The 25,479-nt window shown below is 49.4% G+C and overlaps 1 protein-coding gene across 2 annotated transcripts in view; it reads right to left on the bottom strand.

Annotated features, from left to right (window-relative positions):
* The window catches only part of LOC128688922 (plexin-B-like), a 198,532-nt gene that overhangs the window by 160,783 nt on the left and 12,270 nt on the right, over window positions 1–25,479 (bottom strand). For both annotated transcript variants that reach the window (XM_053776977.2, XM_070085458.1), the window contains exon 2: window positions 14,875–15,003. In XM_053776977.2, the coding sequence (XP_053632952.2) occupies window positions 14,875–15,003 (129 nt within the window). The remainder of the gene's footprint in view (window positions 1–14,874; window positions 15,004–25,479) is intronic.

Raw genomic sequence — 25,479 nt, 5'->3', positions numbered from 1 at the left:
AATGATAGGATGGATAATGAGAACTTTCAAAACGAGAGATGCCAAGCCCATGATGATCCTTTTCAAATCACTTGTTCTCTCTAGGCTGGAATACTGCTGTACATTAACATCTCCATACAAAGCAGGTGAAATCGCAGATCTAGAGAGTGTACAGAGATCCTTTACTGCACGTATAAGTTCTGTCAAGCACCTTAACTACTGGGAACGCTTGGAAGCACTTGACTTGTACTCGTTGGAACGCAGGAGGGAGAGATATATCATAATCTACACTTGGAAAATCTTGGAAGAAATGGTCCCAAATCTGCACACAGAAATCACTCCCTACGAAAGTAAAAGACTGGGCAGGCGATGCAAAATGCCGCCAATAAAAAGTAGGGGCGCCATTGGTACACTAAGAGAAAACACCATAAGTGTCCGGGGCCCAAAACTGTTCAACAGCCTCCCATCAAGCATTAGGGGAATTGCCAATAAACCCCTGGCTGCCTTCAAGAGAGAGCTGGACAGATACCTAAAGTCAGTGCCGGATCAGCCGGGCTGTGGCTCGTACGTCGGACTGCGTGCGGCCAGCAGTAACAGCCTAGTTGATCAGGCCCTGATCCATCGGGAGGCCTGGTCATGGACCGGGCCGCGGGGGCGTTGATCCCCGGAATAACCTCCAGGTAACCAATCTGGAGTCTACCTGGAGTCGATTTCGGATGCCCTTGCACCCGCGACTCGGTCAAAGACCAGATCTCACGGTTTCTGGCCTGGTCGACCAGGCTATTAACTGTGGTATGAACCACAGCCCGGCTGATCAGGAGCTAACCTGAGATAATTATCAAGTACCCTCTTCAAGATAGTCGTAGGTTTGTTGGTAACTCCACTCAGGCACGACAGGAGAGTGTTGAAGAGTCTTGGTTCCCTTACACTTATTGTTTTGTCTCTCGATGTACTCTTTACACCCCTACTTTTCAGTGGAGGTATTTTACACAGTCTACCAAGCCTCTTGTTTTCATAAGGAGTGATTTCAGTGTGCAGGTTTGGGATCAATCCCTGAAGAATTTTCAAGGTGAAGATTTTGTTGTATCTTTCTCGCCTACGTTCCAAGGAGTACATTTCAAAGAACTTCAAACAGCCCCAGTAATTCAGATGTCTTACTGAATATATGGGAGCAGTGACGATTCTTTGAAGGTTCTCGCATTCAGCAGTTCCATGCTACAGGGAGCGGTGACCCCCAATTTCGTTTTCAGGTAAACTTCTGGTGTACCAGAAGTTTACCTGTGATTTTTCTGTGACCCATCTCGAGTGTTACCACTTGGGCAGGGAGACTGAGGTGACCTTGCCTGGCGACCCACATCAAGCCTACACAACCACTACATTGGACACCGTGCGGCCAACTGTAACAACCTGGTTCAGCAGACCATGATCCACAGGGAGGCCTGGTCAAGAGCTGGGCCGCTTGGAGTTGACCCTCGGAACGACCTTCAGGTAGACTCCAGGTAGGTATACCACAACATGACAGATCAGGCAACTCCCAAAGGAAATGCTCTAGTACCGTTTTCTAGACTTTTACCTTCGTTCCTGAAATATTTCTAACATACTGGTGACGGCCGAGGAGTCTTGAGCCGCTGGTGTTGACACTGTCTTCTCTAATTGCTCGTGTGGGCGCCTCTGCTTCACCCTTGGTTTATTTTACACTTTCTGTTGTATCTTGCACCCCAGTAAGCTGTTACGATTGTGTGAGGAACTTCGTATATTCTACATTTGCACACGGTCTTAGATCAAGTTTCCTTGTTGGTCAACCAGACTCTTTGTGCTAGCGGCCTGCAGGCCTTCCCCCCCACAGCCATCACAACCCAGTTGATTAGGACAACCCGGGTTATAACATATTAGTGCCTTTTACATAAAAATGACTGAACTTAAATCAATGATAAATACTCCATTATATAAACTGTAACATTTTCTACCCATGGTTATTGTTATGGACGTTTTGTCTACAGTAACATATAACTCACAATGCATGTCTTGTTTACACTTGCAGGAGATACTGATCAAAGTTCCTCTTCGTTCCGGAAATATTTCTGTGATTTTATCAGGTATATATGACACTTTCGTTCCAGAAACTCTATACAGAGTGTTGATTCGTTCCCAGGAGGTTAGACAGTGTATTGACTCTATTTGGTTCAAAAATGATCTAAATGCATTCTCCAATTTGCACATCTCACCTGCATTGAAAGATATGACTATACAACAAATTTTTCTGTACAAGAATCTGGCAAAACTTATTTGAAAACTGGCATTAAGAGTACACCTTATTTTTCATTATTTTTATGATTTCTCATATAATTTCACTGGTGTTGGTTACGTTTCCTTTATTCTCTGAGTTTATGGTCGTCTGACAGTGAAATTCTTTAATATTGTACAGTACAGACTGTTCTTCACTTTTCTCCTGTTCTTTTTTTGCAGGATCAGGTGTCAGCATAGTTGCTGATCCCTGTGTTATATAGCATAGCATATTAGTATCACCCATGTGCTTTAGATAGGAGATCCCTTGTAGGCCTGTGACTTTGTGTGACGTCACGGGATGCGCATGTGTACGCTCGTACCTCTGCCCCGGCCTCACTCGGCGTAGACACCCAGGAGAAGACAGGCAAGGCACTGGGCTCCAGTTCCCATCATGTCAGTCTGACATTATATAGTAACCATCCAACAAGTGTGTCTACCTTCAACCCTCGATATCTCCATTCAAGAGCCCATACGATACAGGCCCTGATCCACCGGGAGGCCTGGTCATGGACCGGGCCGCGGGGGCGTTCATCCCCGGAGTGCACTCCAGGTAGGCGCTCCAGAAGTTGCAGGAATGGTAGGTGTTGAAGGAGCAGCCAGAGCTGGAGGCTCGGAAGCTGTAAGAGCTTCTGGAGTACACGAGACCGAGGGAAAAATAAAATGTCACGAATGTGAATGTGGAGAACGTTGGGACGAGGCCATTCAATGTGCAGAGATGGGAAGCAGCGCCACCACACTGTGGGAAGCAGCGCCACCACGCTGTGGGTAGCAGCGCCACCACACTGTGGGAAGCAGCGCCACCACACTGTGGGAAGCAGCGCCACCACACTGTGGGAAGCAGCGCCACCACGCTGTGGGTAGCAGCGCCACCACACTGTGGGAAGCAGCGCCACCACACTGTGGGAAGCAGCGCCACCACACTGTGGGAAGCAGCGCCACCACGCTGTGGGTAGCAGCGCCACCACACTGTGGGAAGCAGCGCCACCACGCTGTGGGTAGCAGCGCCACCACACTGTGGGAAGCAGCGCCACCACACTGTGGGAAGCAGCGTCACCACGCTGTGGGTAGCAGCGCCACCACACTGTGGGAAGCAGCGCCACCACACTGTGGGAAGCAGCGCCACCACACTGTGGGAAGCAGCGCCACCACGCTGTGGGTAGCAGCGCCACCACACTGTGGGAAGCAGCGCCACCACACTGTGGGAAGCAGCGCCACCACACTGTGGGAAGCAGCGCCACCACGCTGTGGGTAGCAGTGCCACCACACTGTGGGAAGCAGCGCCCCCACGCTGTGGGTAGCAGCGCCACCACACTGTGGGAAGCAGCGCCACAACACTGTGGGAAGCAGCGCCACCACACTGTGGGAAGCAGCGCCACCACACTGTGGGAAGCAGCGCCACCACACTGTGGGAAGCAGCGCCACCACACTGTGGGAAGCAGCGCCACCACACTGTGGGAAGCAGCGCCACCACACTGTGGGAAGCAGCGCCACCACACTGTGGGAAGCAGCGCCACCACACTGTGGGAAGCAGCGCCACCACACTGTGGGAAGCAGCGCCACCACACTGTGGGAAGCAGCGCCACCACACTGTGGGAAGCAGCGCCACCACACTGTGGGAAGCAGCGCCACCACATTGTGGGAAGCAGCGCCACCACACTGTGGGAAGCAGCGCCACCACACTGTGGGAAGCAGCGCCACCACACTGTGGGAAGCAGCGCCACCACACTGTGGGAAGCAGCGCCACCACACTGTGGGAAGCAGCGCCACCACACTGTGGGAAGCAGCGCCACCACACTGTGTGAAGCAGCGCCACCACACTGTGGGAAGCAGCGCCACCACACTGTGGGAAGCAGTGCCACCACACTGTGGGAAGCAGCGCCACCACACTGTGGGAAGCAGCGCCACCACACTGTGGGAAGCAGCGCCACCACACTGTGGGAAGCAGCGCCACCACACTGTGGGTATCAGCGCCACCACACTGTGGGTAGCAGCGCCACCACACTGTGGGTAGCAGCGCCACCACACTGTGGGTAGCAGCGTCACCACACTGTGGGTAGCAGCGTCACCACACTGTGGGTAGCAGCGCCACCACACTGTCGGTAGCAGCGTCACCACACTGTGGGTAGCAGCGTCACCACACTGTGGGTAGCAGCGCCACCGCACTGTGGGAAGCAGCGTCACCACACTGTGGGTAGCAGCGTCACCACACTGTGGGTAGCAGCGCCACCACACTGTGGGAAGCAGCGTCACCACACTGTGGGTAGCAGCGCCACCACACTGTGGGTAGCAGCACCACCACACTGTGGGTAGCAGCGCCACCACACTGTGGGAAGCAGCGTCACCACACTGTGGGTTTCAGCGTCACCGCACTGTGGGTAGCAGCGTCACCACACTGTGGGTAGCAGCGCCACCACACTGTCGGTAGCAGCGTCACCACACTGTGGGTAGCAGCGTCACCGCACTGTGGGAAGCAGCGTCACCACACTGTGGGTAGCAGAGCCACCACACTGTGGGTAGCAGAGCCACCACACTGTGGGAAGCAGCGCCACCACACTGTGGGAAGCAGCGCCACCACACTGTGGGAAGCAGCTTCATCACACTGTGGGTAGCAGAGCCACCACACTGTGGGAAGCAGCGCCACCACACTGTGGGTAGCAGAGCCACCACACTGTGGGAAGCAGCGCCACCACACTGTGGGAAGCAGCGCCACCACACTGTGGGAAGCAGCGCCACCACACTGTGGGAAGCAGCTTCATCACACTGTGGGTAGCAGAGCCACCACACTGTGGGTAGCAGCGCCACCACACTGTGGGTAGCAGAGCCACCACACTGTGGGTAGCAGAGCCACCACACTGTGGGAAGCTGCACGAAGACACAGGAAAGCTGAGAGGCGGAGGAGATACAATAAATCTGTTGTATAGAACACTGTCTGTTTGTATTTACATAAGTTCTGACAGGCTGGTAAACACCCAGCAGGTTATTATTAAACATACAGGGGGTATTATACATTGCTGAGTGTATGAGTATTCAAAGTATACCGAGTATACAAGAGTCGTTCTGTGCAAGTTTCAGGAAGTGGGAGACTTGCAAGGAGACTTAGACGACTTAGCTAAATAAACCAAAAGAATGTCAGAAGAATTTTAACACTAATTAGGTGTATTAAAACCTACTGGGGAGAGAGAGAGAGAGAGAGAGAGAGAGAGAGAGAGAGAGAGAGAGAGAGAGAGAGAGAGAGAGAGAGAGGAGAGAGAGATGGAGGAAGAGAGGAGAGAGGGGGAAGGGTAAGGTATGTGTCATCTCAAGATAGATAGCATGCTACACACAACACCTGTCTATCACAAACCATTACCTCTCGTGCCAAAGCCCAAGGATATAGTGGAGGTGCAGATAAAAAAAATGGTTAGGGGGCTCGGAGAGGTCGCAGGAGGCCAGGAGAGGTCGCAGGAGACTAGGAGAGATCGCAGGAGGCTAGGAGAGGTCGCAGAAGAAGGCCAGATGAGGTCGCAAGAGGCTAAGAGAGATTGCAGGAGGTCAGGAGAGGCCGCAGGAAGCTAAGAGAGGTCGGAGGAGGCTAGGAGAGGTAGCAAGAGGCCAGGAGACGGTTCAGAAGGCCAGGAAAGATCCCTAGGCGGCAAACACAAAAAATAACCTGTTTTTGGACTTGAATCATTTCCGAATGCTTCTAAATATTCTTCCAGCCTATTCCAAACAGCTTGTAAACACGAGACAGCTAAGACAGTCTGCTGGTCCTTCGCAGTGGTTGAGGCTCCATACACCGTTCGCTAACAGCGAGAGATTGTCACTGTATTATTATTATTAGTAGTAGTAGTATATTCATGTTAATCGCTAAACCCAACTAAGTCATTCAATGCATGAAGTGTTGGAAGCTTGATACTCCGTCTGCTGAACGTGAGACTGACACTTTCTATTTGTACTCACCAAGTGTAGACTCTGGGGACAGATGCTGCAGACCTCATTCAGAGAGGTCTTGGAGTAAGCATAGTGCCTACTATATCACCAGAGGCTCACATCAACAGAATAGCCTCTGCAGCCACTGCTCGCCTGGAAAATCTAAGAGTGGCCTTCAGGAATCTTTAAAACAGTCATTCCGGGTGCTTTGTACAATATATGTCAGGACCATCTTGAAGTACACAGCACCAGTATGGAACCCATACCTGACGATGCATGTTAAGAAACTGTAGGAAGTGCAGAAGTAAGCAACCAGACTAGTTCCAGATATAAGGAGTGTGAGCTACAAGGAGAGGCGAAAGGAATCGAACCTAACGACCCTGGAGGACAGAAAGACTAGGGACAACATGATGGCATATAATAGACAGAAAAAAATGATAAAATAGACAGGGACAGGCTATTTGAGAGGTGAGAAACAGGTCCTCGGGGGCACAGCTGAAAGTTAAATACACTAAGTCATAGGGATGTCAGGAAATATTTTTCAGTCGGAGTGGTTGTTAAACGGAATGAGGCAGACTCCATGCACAGTTATAAAAGGAAGTACGATAGGGCCCACGAGGCTAGAAGTGAATCTGGCAAGTGGTTGAGATGTGCGGAGCCAGGAGCTGAGACTCAACACTTGCAACCATATACAGGTGAGTACACATACACAATTCCCTTGTACCTATCCTGTTCACTACAATATAAATAATGACGTGAGGATCTTTAAGAAACATTAGACATTTACAGAAGCTGCGAGAGTGAGGAGAACACTTCCCCTCATGACCCCTCGTCTTTACACCTGCGAGTCCCCTCTTCACCTTTACACCTTGGTGTCCCTCTTCCATTGCCCACTTTCCCCCAAGTTCCAATCACTCAAGCAACGACTCGCTCTTCTTTCTCCACAAACTTTCCGGTTATTTTGATAAACCATTAAGGACCAGTAATACTTTGAAACAGTAGTGGAGGTGCTGTTTAGTGGTGCTGGTGGTACTGTTTAGTGATGGTGATGGTGCTGTTCGGTGGTGGTGGTGCTGTTTAGTGGTGCTGGCACTGTTTAGTGATGGTGGTGGTGCTGTTTATCGGTGATGGTGGTGATGATGCTGTTTGGCGGTGGTGATACTGTTTATTGGTGCTGGTGGTGCTGTTTAGTGGTTATGGTGGTAACTGGTCGTGGACCGGGCCCCCGCGGCCCGGTCCACGACCAGGCCTCCGGGTGGATCAGGGCCTGATAAACCAGGCTGTTACTGCTGACCGCACGCAATCCAACGTACGAACCACAACCCGGCTGATCCGGCACCGACTTTAGGTATCTGTCTAGCTCCCTCTTGAAGACAACCAGGGGTCTTCCCGTAATGCCCCTTATTGCTGGTGGGAGGCTGTTGAACAGTCTTCTCTTAGTGTACCAGTGACGCCCCTACTTTTCACTGGGGGTATGTTGCATCGCCTGCCAAGTCTTTTGCTTTCGTATGGAGTGATTGCTGTATGCATATTAGGACCAGTCCCTCCAGAATCTTCCAGGTGTAGATTATGATATATCTCTCTCGCCTGCGCTCTAGTGAGTACAAGTCAAGTGCTTCCAGGCGCTCCCAGTAGTTAAGGTGTTTGATGGAACTTATACTTGCATTAAAGGTTCTCTGTACATTCTCTAGTTCTGCAATTTCACCTGCCTTGAATGGAGATGTTGCTGTTTTGGATGCTGCTGCTTAGTGATGATGGTGGTGCTGTTTAGTGGTGGTGATGGTGCTGTTTGGTGGTGGTGGTGGTGCTGTTTAGTGGTGGTGATGGTGCTGTTTGGTGGTGGTGGTGCTGTTTAGTGGTGGTGATGGTGCTGTTTGGTGGTGATGTTGGTGCTATTTGGTGGTAGTGGTGCTGTTTAGTGGTGATTGTGGTGCTGTTTAGTAGTGATGGTGATGGTGCTGTTTGGAGGTGGCGGCGGTGCTGTTGTATAGTGGTGGTGGTGGTGTTGCTGGAGATTAGTGATAGTCGTGGAGGTGTTAGTGGTGGTGGTAGTAGTGGAGGTGTTTGTCGTGAGGTGCCAGTGGTGGTGGTAGTCGTGGAGGTGTCAGTGGTAGTGGTAGTGGTGGAGGTGTTAGTCGTGGAGGTGTTAGTCGTGGAGGTGTCAGTGGTGGTGGTAGTCGTGGAGGTGTAAGTGGTGGTGGTAGTGGTGGAGGTGTTAGTGATGGTGGTAGTGGTGGAGGTGTTAGTGGTGGTGTTAGTCGTGGAGGTGTTAGTGGTGGTGTTAGTGGTGGTGGTAGTGGTGGAGGTGTTAGTGGTGGTGGTAGTGGTGGTGGTGGTAGTGGTGGAGGTGTTAGTGGTGGTGGTGTTAGTGGTAGTGGTGGAGGTGTTAGCGGTGGTGGTGGTAGTGGTGGTGGTAGTGGTGGTGGTAGTGGTGGAGGTGCTAGTGGTAGTGGTGGTGGTGGTAGTGGTGGAGGTGTTAGCGGTGGTGGTATTAGCGGTGGTAGTGGTAGTGGTGGTGGTAGTGGTGGTGGTAGTGGTGGAGGTGTTAGTGGAGGTGTTAGTGGTGGTGGTAGTGGTGGTGTTAGTGGTGGTGGTAATGGTGGTGGTGGTGGTGGTGGTGGTGGTAGTGGTGGTGGTGGTAGTGGTAGTGGTGGTGGTGGTAGTGGTGGAGGTGTTAGCGGTGGTGGTAGTGGTGGTGGTAGTGGTGGAGGTGTTAGTGGAGGTGTTAGTGGAGGTGTTAGTGGTGGTGTTAGTGGTGGTGGTAGTGGTGGTGGTAGTGGTGGTGGTAGTGGTGGTGGTGGTAGTGGTGGTGGTAATGGTGGTGGTAGTGGTGGTGGAGGTAGTGGTGGAGGTGGTAGTGGTGGAGGTGTTAGTGGAGGTGGTAGTAGTGGAGGTGGTAGTGGAGGTGTTAGTGGTGGTGGTGGTAGTGGTGGAGGCGTTAGTGGTGGTAGTGGTGGAGGTGGTAGTGGTGGTGGTGTTAGTGGTGGTAGTGTTAGTGGTGGTAGGAGCATCAAGGCAGACAGGGAGGTGTTAGTGGTGGTAGCAGCATCAAGGCAGACAGGGAGGTGTTAGTGGTGGTAGCAGCATCAAGGCAGACAGGGAGGTGTTAGTGGTGGTAGTGTTAGTGGTGGTAGCAGCATCAAGGCAGACAGGGAGGTGTTAGTGGTGGTAGCAGCATCAAGGCAGACAGGGAGGTGTTAGTGGTGGTAGCAGCATCAAGGCAGACAGGGAGGTGTTAGTGGTGGTAGCAGCATCAAGGCAGACAGGGAGGGGTGACTGGAGAGTAACATCAGTAAGGGAACATAGTAACCCAGCAAGAATTGAGCACATTATCGCGGCTACAAGATTATCACAGTAACAACAAGCTTGGTGGTCCCTGGCTGGGAGTGCCAGGCTGGGGGTGCCAGGCTGGGGGTGCCAGGCTGGGAGTGCCAGGCTGGGGGTGCCAGGCTGGGAGTGTCAGGGTGGGGGTGCCAGACTGGGGTGCCAGGCTGGGAGTGCCAGGATGGGGGTGCCAGGCTGGGGGTGCCAGGCTGGGAGTGCCAGGCTGGGAGTGCCAGGCTGGGGGTGCCAGGCTGGGGTGCCAGGCTTGGGGTGCCAGGCTGGGGGTGCCAGGCTGGGAGTGCCAGGCTGGGGTGCCAGGCTGGGAGTGCCAGGCTTGGGGTGCCAGGCTGCTAGTCGCGTCAAACTTGATTGTTCAAAAAACAGTAACTTGATCAACCACAATTCTCTCTCTCTCTCTCTCTCTCTCTCTCTCTCTCTCTCTCTCTCTCTCTCTCTCTCTCTCTCTCTCTCTAGCACTACCATCCATTCTGCGTCGCTGTCAAATATAAAAGAGAAAAAAGGGGCACAAATAGCCTTTTTCTTCTCACAGAACGAACAAAAATAAAGAATAAATGTCCACAAACATGAGGGAATAAAGACCACGGACACGAGGGAATAAAAACCACGGACACGAGGGAATAAAGACCACGGACACGAGGAATAAAGACCACGGACACGAGGAATAAAGACCACGGACACGAGGGAATAAATTTTGGGACCTTGTAGCTGGAGAGATGAAAGACATTTCCAATATTTTATCTAAAAAGGTGTGTACGCATACGGGAAGTTGTGTGGGGAGGGAGGGAGGGAGGGAGGGAGGGAGGGAGGGAGGGAGGGAGAGAAGGTAGGATGGAGAGGAGAAAAAATGAAAGGAATAAAAGGGAACAATACAAGCAAATGGAGAAGCGGAGATAGATAAGGAGGGAATGAGAGAAGAAAAGATAGGATATCAGGGATGGAAGAAGGTAGCCCCTTTAGGATTTTTCCAGGCGTAAATTATAATGTATCGTTCTCGCCTGCGTTAGAGAGAGTACATGTCAAGGGACTTCAAACGTTACCAGTAACTGAGGCGCTTTACTGTACTCTTGCGAAAGGATGCAAGAAAGGAGAAAGGGGAGAGGAAAGGAAGGGAGAAAAAAAGCGCTTGGAATTTCTATATTCTTTCACAGTGGTTGTTTTGCATATATATATTATATATATATATTTTATATAGATTATATATATATATATATATATATATATATATATATATATATATATATATATATATTACAGTGGACCCCCGCATAACGATCACCTCCGAATGCGACCAATTATGTAAGTGTATTTATGTAAGTGCGTTTGTACGTGTATGTGTGGGGGTCTGAAATGGACTAATCTACTTCACAATATTCCTTATGGGAACAAATTCGGTCAGTACTGGCACCTGAACATACTTCTGGAGTGAAAAAATATCGTTAACCGGGGGTTCACTGTAATATATATATATATATATATATATATATATATATATATATATATATATATATATATATATATATATATAACCCGTTCTCCTGTATATACTACTAAATGTAAAAGGAGAAACTTTCGTTTTTCCTTTTGGGTCACCCCGCCTCGGTGGGATACGACCGGTGTGTTGAAAGATATATATATATATATATATATATATATATATATATATATATATATATATATATATATATATATATATAATGTACAAGGAATTCGCAAGAGCAGGCGAAATATACACAAACACTGATCTCTGGCCAAAGAAGACTCGAACCTACGAACCTTGGAACAAAGTACGCAGTGCTTTACCATCCTCACCACGCTGGACAATACCTTGGCGCCCAGCTCACGCTAGACGTTGATCCAAGGCATTTACATTTCGTCTGTTACAAGCAAACATAGACCGTTTGCAGGTTAGAGAGGGGTTGAGGAAGACAAAATTAGAAGACGGTGGCACAAAACCCATCCCAGCACCTTACAGAACCATACAATATACACGAAAGACCTTCCTAAGTCAAACAAAAAAGGTGATTGAAACACAAACAAGAGAACAGGGAAACAAATCAGGATGGCAACTGACAAGCAGGACGGAAGGAAGGTAGGAGTAACAATGGGTGTGGGAAAAGTTTAACAACGGTGAGACTAAGGTATAATAACAGAACTGGGAGTCCCTCCACAGAGCTCTAGGGAAGATCAGAGATTATCTTTGAGCGGGTACAGCCTACACAACACAGGAGCGGGTACAGCCCACTCAAGGAAGGCCACACAACACAGGAGCGGGTACAGCCTAATCAAGGAAGGTCACACAACACAGAAGCGGGTACAGCCTACTCAAGGAAGGCCACACAACACAGAAGCCTCAGCGTCTGTCCCTATAGACACTCACAGGCTTTAGTAACGTGTGTCTGTGTACCAGGAATGTTGAAAAGACTTTGTACTCTATGTACCCATCAGCACAGATGAGAGAGAGAGAGAGAGAGAGAGAGAGAGAGAGAGAGAGAGAGAGAGAGAGAGAGAGAGAGAGAGAGAGAGAGAGAGAGAGAGAGAGAGAGAGAGAGAGAGAGAGAGAGAAAATGATTTTGTTCCGTTTATTAACTCAGAAGGTCACTAAACCTGGTTAACTCAATGATGTTAAGATATTATCACACTGTCTTATTTCCACTGGGGTCCTGTAATCCTCTTCTCCAGGATGCGACCCACACCAGTCGCCAAATACGCAGGTATGTACGTACGTGCTGGGTGAATAAGGGCGGCAGGTGTAAGGAAATATATCCAACGAGAGAGGGGGAAGGAGGGAGGGGAGGAAGGGAGAAATATGCAAACAGAAAAAGTGGAAGGGGGCTTGGAAGGAGGCAATAAAAGACATGAACAAGGGGACAACAGAGGGATGAGAAAGACAGGGAAGGGAGGGGGAGGTGACAGACTTCTTCACTACCAGAACATTTGCCTCACCCATGGAAAAAAAGTGAGGGGGAAGAGGGGGGTGGAGAAGAGGAGCTGAAGAGAGTCTAAGTCAGTGAGGGTCATTAAGGCTGCGTGTCACCTGTACACCACCAGTCAAGGATACTTTTAATCTATAAAATAGAGACAACAAACTCTGCATATATACACACTGGTGTATATATATACTCATTCTACAACACTGAGATGGAGCGTACTTTAAAACTGGTCATTTCTCAGATTCCAGCAAATTCAGCATAATTCTGCAACACGTATTTTAATTGCAACAATGTACTTAGTCTTCGCAAATAATGGTGGCATTAATACACAAATAATCCGACGTTTCAATCCGACTTGGACCATTCACAAATCCAAACCTTAGCGAAACATCGTCGTAAGTTTCGGTCTCCTTAGTGTGGATTATATGTGAATGGTTCCAGGTCACAGTACTGTGTGACTCCGTATTCTTCTTCGTGGAATTAGTGTTGCATATACTGCATTACGCTGTTAAGTGTACTAAGTTAAATAAAACGGAAAATGACTCCCGACAGCCTGAAGAAAATGGACACGAGAGCACTCACTTCGGCTGCCTTTATCGAACTCCTTCCAATCCTTGGACCGTCATCGAAGTCTAAGAGCTGCAACGGTTTCATTAGAGGTGTCATAAGTGAATGCATTCGTGTGTTCATTTTCATTATCCTAAGTGGATTAAGTTGTGTCCTGTTCCTTCAAGTGTTTCAAATAATGTAGAAATGTAGGTAAGAGCACGTATTAACAAGAGAGAGAGAGGACTGCGGTGTTTTGTTGGAGTTTGCGACACATGAGTCCAGTGATGTGGGCAAAAATGTTTGTGAAAAGAAGGGTAGAAGACAACACTATGTGTGTGTGTGTGTGTGTGTGTGTGTGTGTGTGTGTGTGTGCGCGCGGACGCGCAACGCTGGCCACAAGACGTACAAGTGATTGTGTAGTAAGTGTTCCTACATGTATACAGTCACACAGTTATTACTACTTTCTCGTAGTCTTACACCTTACCTAGCCGAGTCTCCCCTCCCCCCTTGGAGGTCAACTTACACCTTACCTAGCCGAGTCTCCCCTCTCTCCCTGGAGGTCAACTTACACCTTACCTAGCCGAGTCTCCCCTCCCTCCCTGGAGGCCAACTTACACCTTACCTAGCCGAGTCTCCCCTCCCTCCCTGGAGGTCAACTTACACCTTACCTAGCCGAGTCTCCCCTCCCTCCTTGGAGGTCAACTTACACCTTACCTAGCCGAGTCTCCCCTCCCTCCCTGGAAGTCAACTTACACCTCGCCTAGCCGAGTCTCCCCCCCCTCCCTCCCTGGAGGTCAACTTAAACCTCACCTAGCCGAGTCTCCCCACCCTCCCTCCCTGGAGGTCAACTTAAACCTCACCTAGCCGAGTCTCCCCACCCTCCCTCCCTGGAGGTCGACTTATACCTCACCTAGCCAAGTCTTCCCTCCCTCCCTGGAGGTCGACTTACACCTCACCTAGCCAAGTCTCCCTCCCTGGAGGTCAATTTACACCTCACCTATCCGAGTCTCCCCTCCCTCCCTGAAGGTCAACCTACACCTCACCTAGTTGTCTCCCTCCCTGGAGGCCGACCCACTCAGCCAAGCACAGCTTGCTGAGTACACAATAACTACCCTCGACAACGTCACAATAGCCACGTCTCCGCTTCCAGGACTATGGTTGTCAACCTCAAATGAATTACGGCATTACTGCCTGGCTATAACCACGCCTCCAGACACGCGAATCACTCTGACACAGTCCACAACTCCCAGTTACAAAACAAGGGAAGGCGTGAGCCAATCATATATAACGACAAGGGTAATCTGATACCAGAAAAAAGGCTAATAAGCAACGGTAGCAAGTTTGAGCAAATAATCTGCATGAATTAAACCGTTAAAACATGATCTACACACACACACATACACATACACACATACACATACACAGGTTTATCTCTACAAAACTTTTACTTTCTCTCAGATTGATGTAAAATAAGTTTTTAATTGAGGTAATTATCAGTATCCTGGAAGAGAGAGACGTGGGCGTCGAGTGCTGGGAGGAAAGTGACGGCTGGTTGCTGGTGTCAACTGCTCGGTAGGTAATGTTACTGTTGGAAGTGGTAATGGTAGACACAGCCGGATTAATATTTTGTAGGCCCATGAGTTACAGGTACTGTGAGGCCCCCAGTCATATTTTCTAGAGGAATAAATATTAATCAGAACAGGCAACAGTTTATCATATACGTAATGTAATAACATACAACAACAAACTCACAGCAGTAACTGTGATCACTTAAATCTCTGGAGGCCCTCCTGGTTGTAGAGGTACTTACCTTCCTGCTACAGATGACAAAAAAAATGGTGGTGATGGGGATAGTAGTGATGGCGATAGTGCTTACCTTGCTGGTGGAGATGACGTAGAGAAAGCGACGGTCGCTGCTGAAGCGCATGTCAGGCAGGATAGGGTAGTCAGGATCCACTACTACCTCCTCGTACTCCGCAGCCTCCTCTGACGACGCCACCAGGATCTGTGCAACAACCAGACACCTCTCATTACTTACAGTATTATTGCTATACCAAAAGTCTAGACACGTGGGCGAAATTTCGACAGACTCATACTCAACAGAATATCAGTAATAATTCCTGTGTCCAGACTTTTGGGTCACCCTGTACAAGAGTAGATGAGTAAAACATATGTGCCACACCTGTGGAGACGTTTCGCCCACTAGTGGCTTCAGTAATCCACTACAGAGAATAGTAAGACTGAACAGAAGAATATAATCATACCCTGGTCGTTTTGTTGCTAAACACTAAAGGCGGCCAACAACAGTTTGACTAGTCAGACACACGATGCTCACAGGATACCTGAAGGACGTGTCGGGGGGTCAACGCCCCCGCGGCCCGATCCCAGACCAGGCTACAGGTTAGTAGACGGAGACTCGAGAGACTACTGCTTACACTTAGAAACTCATACGCATTTAGCGCTTCATTAAATATAATACAGCTAGAGGAGTATCGATCCTAGACGATCCAAGGTGTGTCGTAACCCTAGCCCCCTCTACTTCACAACATGCAAAAGGAACAGTGTAGGGTGGTCACAGAATTCCAATACAGAAAAAATGTAGAGACACGTATATGTGGATGCATGTGTGTGTGTGCTCACCTATTTGCTCACCTATTTGTGGTTGCAGGGGTCGAGTCCTAGCTCCTGGCCCCGCCTCTTCACCGGTTGCTACTAGACCCTCTCTCTCCCCGCTCCATGAGCTTTATCAAACCTCGTCTTAAAACTGTGTATGGTTCCTGCCTCCACTACGTCATTTTCTAGGCTATTCCACTGCCTTACAACTCTATGACTGAAGAAATACTTCCTACAATCTCTCTGACTCATTTGTGTCTTCAACTTCCAATTGTGGCCTCTTGTTTCTGTGTCCCCTCCCTGGAACATCCTGTCCTTGTCCTTGTGTGTGTGTGTGTGTGTGTGTGTGTGTGTGTGTGTGTGTGTGTGTGTGTGTGTGTGTGTGTGTGTGTGTGTGCATATACATGTGAACATGTATACATATGAATTTATATAATTGAAAACAACATCCCACTATTATTTTTTTTTAATAAAATTGAAAAGGTATCCCTTAAACGCCCCAATAACAATCCCAACTCTCTACCAAGTAGGATAACCCAGTGTTGAAAAGCTTAAAGCTAATCGGCAGAAGCTTTTGCAAGATATTACCTGGAAACCAAAACCGGGAATTAACCACAGGACGTTTACACATTGCAATAATGTTGGTAGAATTACCCACAATATGTTAGGTAAAAGGACACAAGTGCAACTAATGCGACATTTTATTGTGGCAACGTTTCGCTCTCCACATGCCGTAAGCTGCAAGAATCTTTCCCTGGTTACAGTAGACCAACGGTGGGAGTTCGAAGCCGATAGGATGAGACGTTCACAAGGTGTAAGCTAAACGCTTGAGGAAAAAACAATCATGACTCGGTCTAAGGGGGATACCTTATCCATTAAACGTTTTAGGGGGATACCTTAACCATTAAACGTTTTAGGGGGACACCTTAACCATTAAACGTTTTAGGGGGATACCTTAACCATTAAACGTTTTAGGGGGATACCTTAACCATTAAACGTTTTAGGGGGATACCTTAACCATTAAACGTTTTAGGGGGATACCTTAACCATTAAACGTTTTAGGGGGATACCTTAACCATTAAACGTTTTAGGGGGATACCTTAACCATTAAACGTTTTAGGGGGATACCTTAACCATTAAACGTTTTAGGGGGATACCTTAACCATTAAACGTTTTAGGGGGATACCTTAACCATTAAACGTTTTAGGGGGATACCTTAACCATTAAACGTTTTAGGGGGACACCTTAACCATTAAACGTTTTATGGGGATACCTTAACCATTAAACGTTTTAGGGGGATACCTTAACCATTAAACGTATTAGGTGGATACCTTAACCATTAAACGTTTTAGGGGGATACCTTAACCATTAAACGTTTTAGGGGGATACCTTAACCATTAACTGTTTGGGGGATACCTAAAACGGAGTCGTGAGGGGCAATGAGGGGAAGGGAAGAAACACATATTTAATACGAAGAAGAGTTAAACCCGTGTGAGTTCAACGCATTGAGTAGTGAAGGCTCGAAACGTCCGCTAATGGCGAGACAGACCTGTAAAGGGAACAGAATGAGAGGGATAGAGGAGCAAGGGGACTGGAGGGGGGGGAGGAGTAAGGGGATTGGGGTGAGGGGAACAAAGGGGTAAGGGGAATGAAAGGGTAGCACTGAGGAAGACAAGATGTGTGGAGGGAGTCTCATTATGTGTCAACATGACTTCCCCTCACTCCCTCCCCTCACCCTCCACTTCCCGTCACTCCCTCCCCTCACCCTCCACTTCCCCTCACTCCCTCCCCTCACCCTCCACTTCCCGTCACTCCCTCCCCTCACCCTCCACTTCCCCTCACTCCTTCCCCTCACCCTCCACTTCCCCTCACTCCCTCACCTCACCTCCCTCAACGCGAAGCTATGAAAAGGGAATTCCTGTTCAAACTGTAATGATGCCATAGTAGATAAAATGGTGCCATGGTATATAAGATGGTGCCATGGTAGATAAGATGGTGCCATGGTAGATAAGATGGTGCCATGGTAGATGAGATGGTGCCATGGTATATAAGATGGTGCCATGGTAGATAAGATGGTGCCATGGTAGATAAGATGGTGCCATGGTAGATGAGATGGTGCCATGGCAGAAGAAATACATGGTAAATGAGATGGTGCCATAGCAGTGGTCTGTCACGACGGTGGCTTGGAGCTATGGTAGTGGTCCTGACGTCATGGCCCCTCACCCTTAGACCACACACCCACCCACACACACCCACCCACACACACCCACCCACACACCCACCTACCTACCCACCCATCTACCTACCCACCCACCCACACCCACACACACACCCACCCACCTACCTACCCACCCACCTCTCAGTAGTAGTACCAGTTCCAGTAACCAGTTACCAGTAACCAGTGTACCAGTAGATGACTCACTACCAACCGTCTCTGCGTGAATCACTGTCTGTATTCATATTGTTGCTGACCACAGCAGTATTCAAACACCCCCCTCACATATGGGTACTGGGGTCAGTTAGTCTTACGAGAGAGAGCAAGGAGGCAGGCCGGCTGTTTGGCGCTTCCCACATTATCCGTAATATACGTACTTCCAGCCTACGTGAGTATTTCTTTACCCTATCCACGTGTTCGAACCCCACATGATACACCCACACCCACCCACACACACACACACACCCACCCACCCACACCCACACACACACACACCCACCCACCCACACACCCACCCACCCACCCACACACCCACCCACACACCCACCCACCCACATCCACACACACACCCACCTACCTACCTACCTACCCACCCACCCACACCTACCCACCTACCTACCTACCTACCCACCCAAACACCGACCCACCTACACACACACACACACACACACACACACACACATACATACACCCACACCCACCCACCTACGCACACACACACACAACACTCTAAGATTATAATTGACAAATAGCCTTAGGCAGATTACTTCTGCTATTATTACTACTGCTACTACTACGACTGATACTACTACTACTAGCACTACACACACATGCTAAATAACAAGAACTACGCAGGATCTACGCCTGAGACAAGGTTTGTACGCCTCGTGCAGCTGCTCCCTAAAGAACTCTGCCAAAGCGTATCTTTCACACACCCTTTGATCTTCGTAGACGCAAAAACTACGCTCTATATCGTCTTTTTTTCAACGTACAGAGGTCTTTATCTAAAGGTGGGGGATAGATATAGGTCTTTGTCTAGGGGATATACAGAAGTCTTGATCTGAGGGATAGATCTTTGTCTGGGAATAGGCAGAGGTTAATATCTACAGATGGATCAATATTTTGGATGAGTGGTGATGGTGGTTGTGGTGGTGGTGATGGTGGTGATGGTGATGAATGGCCACACCATAAAAGACAAACACTGCCCATATTTGAAGACCAAGAGAGAGAGAGAGAGAGAGAGAGAGAGAGAGAGAGAGAGAGAGAGAGAGAGAGAGAGAGAGAGAGAGAGAGAGAGAGAGAGAGAGAGAGAAGAAGAAGAGAGAGGGGAGAAAAAGAGAAGGAAGTAGAGCAAGGCTAGGAGAGCAGCTACAGACGAAGACCTTCAAGAAGGCAGGACGGCAGGCAGACAGGTCTTCAGGCAGGCAGTGTGTCAAAAACATTGCGGCCAGGTCAGAGGCCAGTAGAGTGTGACCAGGTCAGAGACTAGCAAAGTGTGGCTAGGTCAGAGACTAGCAAAGTGTGGCTAGGTCAGAGACCAAAAGAGTGCAGCCATATCAGAGACCAGCAGTGTGTGGTCAGGTCAGATACCAACAGTGTGTGGCCAGGTCAGAGACCAACAGAGTGCGGCCAGGTCTGAGGCCAGTAGTGTGTGGCCAGGTCAGAGACCAGCAAAGTATGGCCAGGTCAGAGACCAGCAGTGTGTGGCCAGGTCAGGGACCAACAGAATGGCCAGGTCAGTGACCAACAAAGATTGTCCCCTTCCATAGCTGTCTTCGACTCGCACTGATGTACGCACGCTCGTGCGCGAGAGCACACACACACACACACACACACACACACACACATCAACCAAATAACTGCTGCAGCACATGGGCGCCTAGCAAACCTCAGAACAGCATTCCGACATCTTAATAAGGAATCGTTCAGGACCCTGTACACCGTGCACGTTAGGCCCATATTGGAGTATGCGGCACCAGTTTGGAACCCACACCTAGCCAAGCACGAAAAGAAAGTAGAGAAAGTGCAAAGGTTTGCAACAAGACTAGTCCCAGAGCTAAGAGGTATGTCCTACGAGGAGAGGTTAAGGGAAATCAACCTGACGACACTGGAGGACAGGAGAGATGTGGGGGGCATGATAACGACATACAAAACACTGGGAGGAATTGACAAGGTGGACAATGACAGGATGTTCCAGAGATGGGACACAGTAACAAGTGGACACAGTTGGAAGTTGAAGACAAGATGAATCACAGGGATGTTAGGAAGTATTTCTTCAGCCACAGAGTAGTCAGGAAGTGGAATAGTTTGGGAAGCGATGTAGTGGAGGCAGGATCCATACATAGCTTTAAGCAGAGGTATGATAAAGCTCACGGTTCAGGGAGAGAGACCTAGTAGCGATCAGTGAAGAGGCGGGGCCAGGAGCTCGGACTCGGCCCCCGCAACCTCAACTAGGTGAGTACAACTAGGTGAGTATACACACACACACACACACACACACACACATACACACACACACACACACACACACACACACACACACACACACACATACACACACACACACACACACACACACACACACACACACACATACACACACACACACATACACACACACACACACACACACACACACACACACACACACACACACACATACATACACACACACACACACACACACACACACACACACACACACACATACACACACACACACACACACACACCCACACACACACACACACACACACACACACACACACACACACACACACACACCACTATAACGTTCAAATGCTATTCGCTTACAGGTCATTATTTGCACAATATTATGATGATTGGATGTGGTGCAGGTTGTCAGTAGTTCCTCTCACTAATTGCCACCTGACACCTGCACAGACATTTTGATGGCGGCTGCAAGGAAGGAAGGAAGGAAGGAAGGGAGAAAAGGAAGTAAAGGAGGGAGAAAGGATAGTTGAAAGATTAAGGTGTGTGTGTGTGTGTACTCAATTGTGGGTGCAAGGAGGGTAGAGTCTCAGCTCCTGGTCGTGCCTATTTTAACCTAGTCTTGTTGGTTGTAGATTGAAAAGTCCAGGGCCATGAAGACTGACACTATGAATAAGGAGAGTAGGGCCATGAAGACTGACATTATGAATAAGGAGAGTAGGGCCATGAAGACTGACACTATGAATAAGGAGAGTAGGGCCATGAAGACTGACAATTAGTTATCAGTTGTTCTGGACTAGAACCTGTTAGCTGTTTTAATGAAAAGGCTCAATGATTTTAGAAAGATCAAACTCTTCTGTGGAGTGAACTCTACTGTGATGTTATGAGAGTTACTGATAGAGGCTATGAAGGCAGTTATGGCACTACATTTGTGGATGATATCCTCACCCACCACAGAGATGGATTACACCCCTCACCCACCACAGAGATGGCTGACATCCTCACCCACCACAGAGATGGATTACACCCCTCACCCACCACAGAGATGGCTGACATCCTCACCCACCACAGAGATGGATGACATCCTCACCCACCACAGAGATGGCTGACATCCTCCCCCACCACAGAGATGGATGACATCCTCACCCACCACAGAGATGGATGACATCCTCACCCACCACAGATATGGCTGACATCCTCCCCCACCACAGAGATGGATGACATCCTCACCCACCACAGAGATGGATGACATCCTCACCCACCACAGAGATGGATGACATCCTCACCCACCACAGAGATGGATGACATCCTCACCCACCACAGAGATGGATGACATCCTCACCCACCACAGAGATGGATGACATCCTCACCCACCACAGAGATGGATGACATCCTCACCCACCACAGAGATGGATGACATCCTCACCCACCACAGAGATGGATGACATCCTCACCCACCACAGAGATGGATGACATCCTCACCTACCACAGAGATGGCTGACATCCTCACCCACCACAGAGATGGATGACATCCTCACCCACCACAGAGATGGATGACATCCTCACCCACCACAGAGATGGATGACATCCTCACCCACCACAGAGATGGATGACATCCTCACCCACCACAGAGATGGATGACATCCTCACCCACCACAGAGATGGATGACATCCTCACCCACCACAGAGATGGATGACATCTTCACCCACCACAGAGATGGATGACATCTTCACCCACCAATGAGATGGATGACATCCTCACCCACCACAGAGATGGATGACATCCTCACCCACCACAGAGATAGCTGACATCCTCACCCACCACAGAGATGGCTGACATCCTCACCCACCACACAGATGGATGACATCCTCACCCACCACAGAGATGGATGACATCCTCACCCACCACAGAGATGGATGACATCCTCACCCACCACAGAGATGGATGACATCCTCACCCACCACAGAGATGGATGACATCCTCACCCACCACAGAGATGGATGACATCCTCACCCACCACAGAGATGGATGACATCCTCACCCACCACAGAGATGGCTGACATCCTCACCTACCACAGAGATGGCTGACATCCTCACCCACCACACAGATGGATGACATCCTCACCCACCAGAGATGGATGACATCCTCACCCACCACAGAGATGGATGACATCCTCACCCACCACAGATATGGATGACATCCTCACCCACCACAGAGATGGATGACATCCTCACCCACCACAGAGATGGATGACATCCTCACCCACCACAGAGATGGATGACATCTTCACCCACCACAGAGATGGATGACATCCTCACCCACCACAGAGATGGATGACATCCTCACCTACCACAGAGATGGCTGACATCCTCACCCACCACAGAGATGGATGACATCCTCACCCACCACAGAGATGGATGACATCCTCACCCACCACAGAGATGGATGACATCCTCACCCACCACAGAGATGGATGACATCTTCACCCACCACAGAGATGGATGACATCTTCCCCCACCACAGAGATGGATGACATCCTCACCCACCACAGAGATGGATGACATCCTCACCCACCACAGAGATGGATGACATCTTCACCCACCACAGAGATGGATGACATCCTCACCCACCACAGAGATGGATGACATCCTCACCTACCACAGAGATGGATGACATCCTCACCCACCACAGAGATGGATGACATCCTCACCTACCACAGAGATGGATGACATCCTCACCCACCACAGAGATGGATGACATCCTCACCCTCCACAGAGATGGATGACATCCTCACCCTCCACAGAGATGGATGACATCCTCACCCACCACAGAGATGGATCACATCCTCACCCACCACAGAGATGGATCACATCCTCACCCACCACAGAGATGGATCACATCCTCACCCACCACAGAGATGGATCACATCCTCACCCACCACAGAGATGGATGACATCTTCACCCACCACAGAGATGGATGACATCCTCACCCACCACAGAGATGGATGACATCCTCACCTACCACAGAGATGGATGACATCCTCACCCACCACAGAGATGGATGACATCCTCACCTACCACAGAGATGGATGACATCCTCACCCACCACAGAGATGGATGACATCCTCACCCTCCACAGAGATGGATGACATCCTCACCCACCACAGAGATGGATGACATCCTCACCCACCACAGAGATGGATGACATCCTCACCCACCACAGAGATGGATGACATCCTCACCCACCACAGAGATGGATGACATCCTCACCTACCACAGAGATGGATGACATCCTCACCCACCACAGATGGAGGACATCCTCACCTACCACAGAGATGGATGACATCCTCACCCACCACAAAGATGGATGACATCCTCACCCACCACAGAGATGGATGACATCCTCACCCACCACAGATGGATGACATCCTCACCCACCACAGATGGATGACATCCTCACCCACCACAGAGATGGATGACATCCTCACCCACCACAGATGGATGACATCCTCACCCACCACAGAGATGGATGACATCCTCACCCACCACAGAGATGGAGGACATCCTCACCCACCACAGAGATGGATGACATCCTCACCCACCACAGAGATGGATGACATCCTCACCCACCACAGATGGATGACATCCTCACCCACCACAGAGATGGATGACATCCTCACCCACCACAGAGATGGAGGACATCCTCACCCACCACAGAGATGGATGACATCCTCACCCACCACAGAGATGGAGGACATCCTCACCCACCACAGAGATGGATGACATCCTCACCCACCACAGAGATGGATGACATCCTCACCCACCACAGAGATGGATGACATCCTCACCCACCACAGAGATGGATGACATCCTCACCCACCACAGAGATGGATGACATCCTCACCCACCACAGATGGATGACATCCTCACCCACCACAGAGGTGGATGACATCCTCACCCACCACAGAGATGGATGACATCCTCACCCACCACAGAGATGGATGACATCCTCACCCACCACAGATGGATGACATCCTCACCCACCACAGAGATGGATGACATCCTCACCCACCACAGAGATGGAGGACATCCTCACCTACCACAGAGATGGATGACATCCTCACCCACCACAGAGATGGATGACATCCTCACCCACCACAGAGATGGATGACATCCTCACCCACCACAGAGATGGATGACATCCTCACCCACCACAGTATCAGCTTCCGGCTCAATGACATGGTTCTCACCTTCGCAGTGGCAGGATGAGGAAAGGAAAAGGAAGGGGGGAGATAAACGTGAGAAGAGGAAAGGGAGGGGGGAGAAAGTATAAGGGGAAGAGGAATAGGTAGATAAAAGTAGTAAGCAATAATAAAAGCAGGGGGCAGGGGAGAGACGCCCTTATGGCAGTGAGACGAAGAGCTGAAAATATTCTATAGCAAAACAAGAGGACTTTTATAACGCACCATAATGATGATGATAATGACGATAATGATGATGACAATACATGCCAAAATGACCTATCACTTTCTAAATACTAATCACTGTTAAATATTAATAATGATATTATTACACTAATAATAATAATAACAGTGAAGCGACAAAAATATCTCTCGCTTAACAAAGTGATTATCAGCGGAATCGATAACTCTAATGAGGATGTTGAAGTGGGGGGTAGGGGGAGGTTGGAGGGGGGAGGGGAGGGATGGAGGAGGGAGAGACGGTGGGCCAAGGGAAGTAGGAGGGAGGGGAGGCTAACAATGAATGAGAAAAGGAGAGGGAGAGAGAGAGAGAGAGAGAATGGATTTATAATCTGTAATTGTTTCAATAAACGTTTTAAACCATTTACTAACGCAGTAGTGTAGTAGATGTGAGGTGGTACTGGATATTCTTGCTTATTTTGCCTCTTTTATTGTCTTTCACCCCCCCCCCCGGTCGCTTTTTATTTAATCTCTCAGGTCTGTTCCTTCATTAATTTCTGCCCCGCCATTACATTTACCCTCTTTACACAACTCATCATTTCTTCATAATGTCTCGGTATAGCTAGCAAGACTTGAGTCCTGGAGGTGGGAGGTACAGTGCCTGCACTCTGAAGGGTGAGGATGCTGCAGCCCTGGAGGTGGGAGGTACAGTGCCTGCACTCTGAAGGGTGAGGATGCTGCAGCCCTGGAGGTGGGAGGTGCAGTGCCTGCATTCTGAA

The sequence above is a fragment of the Cherax quadricarinatus genome, chromosome 16, assembly GCF_038502225.1.
Source record: "Cherax quadricarinatus isolate ZL_2023a chromosome 16, ASM3850222v1, whole genome shotgun sequence".
NCBI classification, from domain to species: domain Eukaryota; kingdom Metazoa; phylum Arthropoda; class Malacostraca; order Decapoda; family Parastacidae; genus Cherax; species Cherax quadricarinatus.
Note: the sequence above shows the minus strand (reverse complement) of the source record. Positions and strands in the feature narration are given on the sequence as shown.